Below are 11,023 nucleotides of genomic sequence, written 5' to 3'. Positions count from 1 at the left end.
GATTATATAATCTGACCCCTTGGATTATGATAATCCATAAGCAAGTGAGGAGGTGCTTATTTCAGATTATTTTTTTCCCACTTCCCCACTACCCTTTCAAGTTTCCTAGAAATTACCCACCATTGCCATTATAATCTACCGAATCGTTTTTGCGCCTATCGGATCGGAGAAGCCCGCCGCCCAACAGAAACACGCCAGATAATCTGGGTAAACAAACAGGACTACTCAGATTATATAATCCAGATTATATAATCCTACAAAAATAATCCAGATTATATAATTCATTGGGTTAAACAAACAGGCCCTAAGTTGGGAATACAATACTCGTAACTGATATTTAAAGACGCGCACGCGCACGTGCGCGGTACCCGGCGCCCCGCGGGAAGGGACACAAAAGCGACTCCCGCTCGCTTCCTCCTCTCAGTCTAGTCCACGCTCAAGTCAGTAGTACTCCTGGGCGGAGGCCGGCAACCTGCGGAAGGCGGCTGGTCCGTTCCAAGTTCCAACCGAGTCCTCAGTCAAAGCAAAGCAACGGGAAACGGCAGGAGAACCACGTCGAGTCCCAGTCCAGTCCGCGGCCGGCGTGTGGCGTGGAGCGTGCGCTAGGCTAGGCTATTGGCTACTCTGCGCCTCTCCTCCGTCCTCCTCCCCCGTCCTTTTTATTATTTTATTTATTTATGAACCGCACCGAACCACCACACCACCCGGACGGCGTGATGCGTCACCGTCACCGCGTGTCCGCTGCCGAGCGCGGAGTCGCGTGCGCTCACACCGGCACCGGCCCAAGCCCATCCGTCTGAGAGGCAGCAACCGCAGCTCACTCGCTTTCCGCAGGACAGGGCAGCAGGCTCTCGTCACGGGTCGGGTAGTCATCGCACGCGTCTCCGCGAGCCGACGGCCCACAGCACCCGGGATTACCACCGCCGCGGCGGACGACGACGAAGACCTCGCCCTCGCTCCCCTCCCCTCCCCTCCCCCCCCCTCGTGCTCGACCACGACGACCGCTCCCTGCCCGCTAGCCCTAAACCCCTGCCGATCCATGGAGGCCGCCGCGCCCGACGGGGCCGGCAAGGCATCCCCGGCCCCCGAGGAGCCCGACTGGCCGCCCGAGCTCCGCCTCCTCGCGCCGCCGCCAGCTGCGGGGACGGACGATCCGCAGTTCCTCAGCTCGATCATCGGGGACGCGGCCGCCCCTCCCCCGCCGATGCCGCCGCTCGCGCAGAAGCGGAAACGGGGGAGGCCGCCCAAGAGGAAAGACGGCGCGGGCGCGGTGGTACCGGCCCGGCCCGCCAGGCGGAGGGAGGACGAGGAGGAGGTCGTCTGCTTCATCTGTTTCGACGGGGGCAACCTCGTCGTCTGCGATCGGAGGTGGGTGCTCCGTGCCGCGCTCTCTCCTACCTCTCTGTTGACTGCTGCACCGCGTCGAGGGGGTGGGGGTCTCCGAGACTCTCTGCCCGCTCCCCCGCACGTGTTGCCTCCGCAATTGCGCGCTGGATTTTCTCTCTCTTTTTTGTCGCGGGATTGATGGATTCGAGATTGACCCCGCCTGCTCGTCGTCCCCGTTTCTTCCTCCAGGGGTTGCCCCAAGGTCTACCATCCGGCGTGCATCAAGCGTGACGAGGCATTCTTCCAGTCGCGGAGCAAGTGGAACTGCGGTATGTTTCATCCACTGCTTATTCTCTTGCTGCGCGCGGATTGGTAGTAACCAAAATTAGGAACCATGCATGTGTGTGTTACCGGTTGTAGTTGCTGACATATATTTTCCTCTTTCCTAGCAATTGTGTAAAGCGAATTTTGGTTGGCTGGCAGTTGGATACAACTGCAAACAATGCTATTTTTGAACTGATCTAGTGATGCACACACTTTTTTTGGGTGGCGTGGGGGGGGCTCGTGTGTCGTCGCTAGCTTCTCCGACAATGGTAACGGAATTAGGTTCCCAATATTGAGACAATGATCCTGGTTCTACCAATCAGATGGCTCGTGTCGTGGGTTGGCATTTCGAGCGGGGTTACCGTTCCATACACTCCCATGTTAGAAATGTGAATAGCTAACATGGTAAGTGATAACATGTCCGTGTGTTAGAAATGTGAATAGCTAACATGGTAAGTGATAACATGTCCGTGATCTCAGGGATGAGGAACGTGGCATCGTACCACTTTTCCAGTGAAAACTGGTCACATGTCATGTTATGTGCACTAAATAATCATGATTACAACACCTTTTGTGTGCTCCATTGTATTCACACGTGTGATTCGATTCATTAATTTAGTTGCTTCAGTGTGAATGCTCAACTTCCTATCTTGTACTCCCTCCGTTCGTTTTTATTTGACACCGATTAGCACAAAGTTGAACTGGGTGACGACAAATAAATAAAAACGGAGGTAGTATCATTGAAGAATTCCTGTTTTTGTTTAAAGAAGTTTCTGGGATGTGTTTGTGTATACTCTTTGCGAGGTTACGTTCAGTTCTCGGGGTTGTGATTATCTAGTTATCTTCCTCCTTTTTTAAGCAAACGTACAAACAGACATGCTTTTCTTTCCGAGGCGTACCATGTTGTTTTGTGAGGATGCGGTGATAACTGACGCATAGTTATGTAATGAAGCTCATCTTGTTCAGATTTTTGGTGGTAGAAGATGGACCTTAATGTAATGTTTAACCTTGAAATCATAAACCCACTTAACCGTTCTGTGTTTTTTGGCGTTTTGTATACCAGGCTGGCACATATGCAGCAGCTGTGAAAAGGCAGTGCACTACATGTGCTACACTTGTACATACTCCCTCTGCAAAGTGTGCATCAAGCAGGGTAAATTCTTCAGTGTCAGGGGGACAAAGGGCTTCTGCGACACATGTTATGGGACTATACTTCTCATAGAATCCAAAGATGAAAGTGCAATAAAGGTAAACGTCATAAACATGTTTCAGTTCAACTTGGTATTATGTTATTTACCTACAGACCTTTTTAGCATGTTGGTCATTCACTCGCTACTGTTCTTTTGGGAGATTAATATTTCACATATTATTTGCCTATCTTGCCCACAAGCCGCAGTGTCCTGCTTAGCGCCGAACCTCATATGGTCCATGCCTTGCACTGCCCTATATGCTCAATTGACCCTTTCGTTTTCATGTTATGTGTCTATTGCAGGTTGATTTTGATGACATACTCAGCTGGGAGTACCTGTTCAAGCTATATTGGTTAGATCTGAAAGGGAAGCTTTCATTAACATTGGAAGAACTTACTATTGCCAAGACTAGATGGAATGTTCCTAGCACTTCTGCTAGGAAAGAAAAAGATGAGTCGTCTGATGACCTGTATGACGCTAATAATGATGATGATGCTGGTACTGACTGCTCCTCAGGAAAACGAAGGCGAACTAATTCAAGGAAAAAGGGTCAAAAATGCCGGAAGGTAAATAAAGATTGTAGTGTTCCTGCAAAAAAGGTCGAGCTTCCAATTACAAATACTGAGAGCGTTCCCACAGAAGTGACAAATGAACGAGTGCCATTGCCAGTAGACACAAAAGTACCAAATGGATGGGTACCCTTGCCAGTAGACACAAAAGTACCAAATGAATCAGTGCCCTTGCCAGCAAACACAAAATGGGCATCACCAGAGCTACTGGAGTTTGTAGGACATATGAGAGATGGCGATCAATCTTTCATTTCTCAGTTTGATGTTCAGACTCTTCTGCTTGATTATATCAAGAAGAATAACCTTCGCGATCCTCAGAGGAAAAGCCAAATTATTTGTGACTTGAGACTTCATCGCTTGTTCAGGAAAGCACGGGTTGCTCACTTTGAGATGTTAAAGCTTTTGGAAATGCATTTTCTTATGAATGAGACTTCAACAGTAACTGATAGTAGACAAGTGACTATCGATCTCAATTCAGCTTATGTAGATACCAATGGATACAATGACATGGCTGCAAAATTTTCTCCTGATAAGAGGAGAAAGATCCATAGAAAGATGGAAAGAGATACCCAAGTTAATCTTGAGGACTATGCAGCAATTGACATGCATAATATAAATTTGATTTTTATGAGGCGCAGCCTGATGGAGGATTTAGTTGATGATGCCAAATTCTCAGACAAAATTCATGGTGGTTTTGTGAGGATTAAAATTTCTGATGTGTATCAGAAACAAGACATATACCGTCTAGTAAAAGTTACTGGTAAGATAATTTACTTCAAATTTATTCTTATAGTTTGTTTTGATGGTGAGCATTTTTTTCATTTTCTTTCTTCAGGAACGCACAAGGTTCCAGAAAAGTATAGCATTGGAAAGAAGATGACAAATTTTGCACTCGAGATATTGAATTTAAACAAAAAGGAGATTATTACAATGGATACAATATCTAATCATGATTTTACAGAGGTTAACATCTTTTGCTCAGTGTCCTGTCTGATGTTTAATTCCCAGAGTCAGTGGTTGCATTTTTAAAGTCCTTATCTGATTTTATTGTCTAGTTTGGATTGTTGAATGCTTGGTATCTATGATCACATACTTTTTAACCCAAGGGAGAGTATGATCAAATTGTAGTTCTTCCTTACAAGTTAGAGGCGGAACTCTTAGTTGAACTACATTGGCTATTCATTTTTACCTCTTTTTGATATTTACATTTGCTTCTGTAGGAAGAGTGCAAACGTTTAAGGCAGAGCATGAAGTGTGGCGTGATTAGCAGACTAAAAGTGGTACTGCTACATGGGACTGAACACTTATGATCTAATTTCGTTTTGGCCCATCAGATTTGTGTAAGTTTGATTTGTGTTTGTTTTGTATTATTAATGCAGGGGGATATCCTAGAGAAAGCAAAGATATTGCAATCTGTAAAAGTGAATGATGTAAGGACAACTCAATATGTATACAATGATCAGTTTTTCTTGAAAAGATCTCAAACGTGACTTACTGGTATCCTAATTTTTACAGTGGTTTGAAAATGAAAAGCAGAGGCTTGGGCATCTTCGTGACCGTGCAAGTGAAACTGGACGCAGAAAGGAATATCCTATTAGACCATACTATGATGTGGTGATGCCTTTATGTTTTTCATTTGCTCAATTGTCATTTCTTAATTTCTGGACCATTATTCACCCCTTCCCAAGATTGGTTATGCTTCACTTATAATTTATTTAACTTAGGTCAGCTCCATTTTCTTGTCATAGCTTCGCCAAAGGTCTTTTAATGCTAGAGGCATGCTTCCAATAGCTCATAATCCTCTGCTCAGGAATTGCGAATATTCATAATAATCAAGTACAGCTTTATTTGTATTATAGAACTATAGGCTATTACTTGTACTGCATGTTTCATTATTTTGTGATCCTTGACTGTATCATACACTTAGAGAATATGTAGAAAAGCTGCAGCTTCTCAACGATTCTGAGGAAAGAACCCGCAGGATTAATGAAGTTCTGGAAGTGCATGTTGACTCACATATGGATCCTAATTATGAGTCTGCTGAAGAAACAGATGAGAAAAGAACTGGTATATATCTTCCTGTAATGTTAATGCTTCATGTTGTTTGTTGATTAATAAATATTGGAATTCTCTTGGAGCTGTAGCATGATTTCATGTGGTTTGTTGCAGTATAGTCTAAATATACATCTACTATACTGCACCGTAATTTTCTTGCAAAGTTGCAATGCAGTACATTTAAATTAATGTTGCGATAAGCATCAACTCTATTACAATAAATCAGATTTCTGAACCTAACCTTTAATTAAGTGGTGTCTGAGCATTTGCTTGTTTATTATATGCAGTTGGAAAGTCGGTAGATCGGACAAGACCAGATACAACCATATCACGACGAATATCAAGATATCTTAGCACTATGCAGAACCATCCTCAAAAAGTTTCTGATTGTAGCCACCATCCAAAAAACTTGTCAACAGAAAGTACAATATGTGGATCAGGAGCAAGAAGTTTGGAGAACAGCACAGCAAACAGAACTATGTATGAAGCTGGATCATTTTCATCTTCTGGAGTAACAATGTCAAATGACACGGAGCCGGAGAAAGTCTGGCACTACAAGGATCCTTCTGGGAATGTTCAGGGTCCATTTACTCTTTTGCAACTATCAAAGTGGACAAGTTACTTCCCACGTGATCTGAGAGTATGGCTTACATTTGAGAGTGAGGAGAGATCTTTGCTGTTGACTGAAGTGCTTTCAAAACAGCAGAAAGATTTCACTCAGGCTGCATCACATACAAGCAGCAAGGCAACGCTGGTTGGCACTGGACATACAAGGAACAACCCTAGTGTGGATCAGACCAATGCTTTCTCCCCTGCTGGTCATAGTGTGGTTAGTTCTTCAGGAATAACTGTTCAGTATAATAAGTATTCTGTTCCAGAAAGGGAAAGTGTGTACTCTCCAGATGATAGCTTGTCGCTGTCAACTAGTTCGGTTCCGCCGAAGGATGCTTGTACTGTGAATAGCCAAACACACTGCCAGAATAAGCATTCTGTTTTCATTCAATCTCCTGGAAGTGCATATGGGCACACAGACTTGAACCATGATGGAATACAGGGAGGATGCTCTGGTGAATCAAACCACCATCACAGCAGCGGAGCCCTATGGAGTCCTACCGTGGTACAGGTGAGTTGTGGACATGGTAATGTGGAATCTCATCAGAGCCAGCATGTTTCCTGGTCACAAAGTCAACATGAATCTAAAAATAGTTCACAACGACCTGTTAAAGATCTGAATTCAAGGCGGGATCTATCGAAAAACCTACCTACTCAACGTATAGGGAAAGATGTCTCCAGTCCTTTGTTTGCTTGTGCTTGGAGTCCGGCCGAGTCGAGGACAGCTTCAAGTCAACATGACGGCTCTTGCTTAAGTTCAACAACTAATCCAAACTTTCTCGATGAACTTCATTATTCTATTGCTTCCGCAAAGCCTAAGAGCTGCGCTCCAGCAACCCCTATTGAAGACAGAGGTTCTAGTTCACCATCAGGCATGCTGAGTCATGCAGAAAGAGTTCCAATCTGCAGTCCACAATCAACCCCTTTGGCATCTGCTTTCGATATGTGCAAGATGGAGGAGATCATGAATCAGCAAAGAACACTGGAGCCGGATACATCAAATGCTTCAATTAACCAGTCTCCCGAATCAAAGATTTTCCCTGTATCCTCTCCTGATAACCATGATATTGACCGTGAGTTTCCTAGTCCAGTTCCAAGATCTGAGAATAAGGACATTGCGGTTGACAGCTCAGGATTAACACCAGCATCACCTGAAAATATTACTACGAATTTGCCTGGTTCAGATACATGCAAGATGGAGGTCATGAGTCAGCAACAAGTAACTGAGGCTGTCGTATCGAATTCTTCAGATAATCATTCCCCTCAATCTAAGGTTTCCCCTGTATCATCTCCTAATAACGAAGATATGAAACATCAGTACCCCAGTTCAACCCGAAGGTCTGAGAATAAGATTCCTGCTGTGGACAATTTACTTTCAACATCAGCTGCTCGTGAAAATCTAACGACAACTTCTGCCCATGATTCTGATACATGCAAAATGGTGGAGTTAGTGAATCAGCCAAAAACACCTGAAGTGGATGCATCAAATGCTCCACTTTGTCAATCTCCTCATTCTCACACTTCCCAGGTACCTTCTGACAATCAAGATATTGAACGTGAATGTCCAGGTCCAACTCCAAGATCTGACAGTAAAGAACCTCTTGTAAACAACTCAGCGACAACTTCTGCATCAGCCTCTGATACAATCAAAATGGAGGAGTTTGTGAATCAGCAAAAAACAGTTGAAGCAGATGCATCAAATGCTCCACTTAATCAATCTCATTCTCACATTTTTCCAGTACCTTCTGACAGTCAAGATATTGAGCATGAATGTCCAGGTCCAACTCCAAGATCTGACACTAAGGAACCTCTTCTGAACAACTCAGTGTTAACATTAGCAGCGTCTGAAATTCTAACAACAACCTCTGCGGCCTCTGATACATGCAAAATGGAGGACTCAGTGAATCAGCAAAAAACGCTTGAAGCAGATGCATTGAATGCTCCACTTAATCATCATCCTCATTCTCACGTTCTTCCTGTATCATTTGATAATCAAGACATTCAGCATGAATATCCTAGCCCAACTCCAAAATCTGACAGTAAGGAACCTCTTGTGGACAACTCAGTATTAACATCAGTAGGGCCTGAAATGCTAGCGACAACTTCTGTCTCTGATACATGCAAAACGGAGGAGTTTGTGAATCAGCAAAAAGCAGTTGAAGCAGATGCATCAAACGCTTCACTTAATCAGCCTCACATTTCCGCTGTACCTTCCGATAAACAAGATATTGAATGTGAATGTTCTAGCCCAACTCCAAGGTCTGACTGTAAGGAACCTCTTATGGACAACTCAGTATTAACATCAGCGGTGCCTGAAATTCTAGCAACATCTTCTGCTTCTGATAAATGCAAAATGGAGGAGTTTGTGAATCAGCAAAGACCAATTGAAGTGGATGCATCAAATGCTTCACTTAATCAGTATTCTCGTTGTCACATTTTCAATGTATCTTCTGATAATCAATATGTTGAGCGTGAATGTTCTAGCACAACTCCAAGATCTGACTGTGAGGAACCTCTTATGGACAACTCAATATTAACATCAGCGGTGCCTGAAATACTAGCAACATCTTCTGCTTCTGCTTCTGATAAATGCAAAATGGAGGAGTTTGTGAATCAGCAAAGACCAATTGAAGCGGATGCATCAAATGCTTCGCTTAATCAGCCTCATCGTTGTCACATTTTCACTGTATCTTCTGATAATCAAGATATTGAGTGTGAATGTCCTAGCCCAACTTCAAGATCTGACAGTAAGGAATCCCTTGTGGACAACTTAGTGTTAACATCAGCAGTGCCTGAAAATCTACCGACAAGTTTTGCAGTTGCCTCTGATTCATGCAAGATGGAGATCTTGAATAAGAAAAGAACACTTGAAGCAGATGCATCAAATGCTTCACTTGATCAGCCTTCTCACTCTAGCGTTTTCACTTCATCTTCTAATGATAATCAAGGAAATGCGTGTGAACGTCCTAGTCCAAATCCAAGACCTGAGGGTGAGCAGCCTCTCATGGATAACTCAGGGTTAACATCACCAGTGCCTCAAAATCTAACTTCTGCTTCCGACATATGCAAGATGGGGGAGATCTTGAATGAGAACAGGACACTTGAAGCAAACCCATCAAATGGTTCAATTACTCAATCTCATCAATCCAAGGTTTTCCTTGTACCATCTATTGATATCCTAGAGCGTGAATGTTCCAGTGAAACGCCTAGGCCTCAGTTTAAGGAACCTGTTGTGGACAGCTCTGGGTTAACATCAGCAGCACCTGAAAGTTTAACAGCTAAGCAACATGTCCACTCACCAGATGCCTTTATACCACCAAAGCATGGTGCTCCAACTGGGGAATTAGGTGATGCAAAATCAGATTTTAAAGGTGAAGAAATTATTCAAAAAGAACAATATTGTGAAAGAGAACCTATTGTTGCTACAAGAGAGAATTTGCTAATTGATCTTTCCTGTGGTGCCGAGTCGATAGATGTGTCAGATGTATTGGAATCTTTAATGGAAGAAAGGAGTGTAACTTCGTACGTGCCAGTATCAATAGAGGACTTCCTAGCCGCTTCAGCAGTGGAAGAACCACAATACTCTAGCCCTATAGCGTTATCTCCTTGGGGTGAACCTAGTTACTACCAAGGTGATGCTGGTGATTCTGCGCTATGGGGTATTCAAGATTCGATCAATGATATGTGGTCATTGCTTTCACCAAGACCTATGCTCCAAGCTTCATCTGGTTAGTCAGTATGTTGATGATTAGCATTTCCAGAACTCTTTATTAATTCTATTGTTGAATCATCTGTTTTATCTCCACCAGGTATTGGAACTGAGGGGAAGGAAACTTTTGATATCAACGAGGTGGCTGTGACCCATGTTAATAGTGATTTTTTCCAAAGAGGATCGATGCTTGGGGAGGAAAATATGAATCAGGCAAACTTGAGTGTTGCTGCAGATAGGATGCTGCTGCCTGAGCAGGTAATGGTGTTGCAATATTTGAATGGCATTTCTTTCCTGTATACTTTTCATATGACCTTGTGATTTTCACCACTTTAGGTCCCATCAATACCAAATGGTATGTCAACATCATCAGTAGACGAGGGCACCAGAGTTATAGGTTCTCAAGCATCAATCAATCAGAGCTTAGACTGGGGTACTACATGGAGGACTAGTCAGAATCTCAGCGTGTATAGCAATGAAATAGCAGGGCCCTCGAGTAAAAGCTATTGGGAAGAATCAAGGAAGCAGGAAGCCACCAATTCGGGCGTTTCTATTTCAGGGGAAGCCATTAGAAACAAGCGCTTGAACCCTCCTGATAATGCTATTCGGGGCAGCCATCATCACCGTGGCAGGTACTCCCAAATCAGTGAATCTTGGCTACTCAGTTCAAATCACTCTAGGAGTAGTTCTGCTAAATTTGGCAGCGGTGGGTCATCAAGATCAACTTCAAAGGGTCAAACTAGGGGCTAATGTAAATTCTCGGGTGCAGGAGAAAGGATGCATCTTGTAGCTACCTGCATCCTTGATCTCTGCAGCAGGAATAGGTTTTAAAATTCTCTGTTATATCTTTGCAGTTTGTATAGGCTAATTAAAATTAAGTCAACAGAGCGTAAATGACCATCTCTGCTCCACTCAACTCAACTGTAGCAAGGAGCATATGTTTAGCATAGAGGTTTGACTGAATGGCCCTGCCCAAGAAGCAGATTCAGCTCTTGGGCATGGTCTGTATCATCCTGACATTCTGTTGGATGGAACTGCAATTGTGCAACCGGCATCTCTTGACACCGAAACGCCCCTGATGTGTTGGAATATCTGATCGATTGGTTTAGCTTTTGGTATGTTCTGGATTTGATGGAACGATTTAACTTGCTGATGATCATTGTTCAGTATTTGTGGTGAGGATACTTTGTAAAGTTCATTTGCAGTTGACGATGTGATAATCGAACTCTATCCAGCTC

General features: G+C 43.8%; 1 protein-coding gene across 1 annotated transcript; it reads left to right on the top strand.

Annotated features, from left to right (window-relative positions):
* The first annotated feature begins 862 nt into the window (after positions 1 to 862).
* On the top strand, positions 863 to 10,893 carry LOC103639609 (uncharacterized). Its single transcript, XM_008662340.4, has 12 exons — positions 863 to 1,368; positions 1,576 to 1,655; positions 2,714 to 2,898; positions 3,143 to 4,169; positions 4,245 to 4,372; positions 4,630 to 4,689; positions 4,789 to 4,839; positions 4,925 to 4,995; positions 5,331 to 5,476; positions 5,752 to 9,804; positions 9,886 to 10,043; positions 10,122 to 10,893. Exons 1-12 carry the CDS (start codon positions 1,040 to 1,042, stop codon positions 10,533 to 10,535), a joined length of 6,702 nt encoding a protein of 2,233 aa, XP_008660562.1. The 5' UTR covers positions 863 to 1,039; the 3' UTR covers positions 10,536 to 10,893.
* Positions 10,894 to 11,023: the final 130 nt, after the last annotated feature.

The sequence above is a fragment of the Zea mays genome, chromosome 9 (assembly GCF_902167145.1).
Source record: "Zea mays cultivar B73 chromosome 9, Zm-B73-REFERENCE-NAM-5.0, whole genome shotgun sequence".
Taxonomy (NCBI): Eukaryota; Viridiplantae; Streptophyta; class Magnoliopsida; order Poales; family Poaceae; genus Zea; species Zea mays.
The sequence above is the reverse complement of the archived record's forward strand: the minus strand, read 5'-3'. Positions and strand labels throughout refer to the sequence as shown.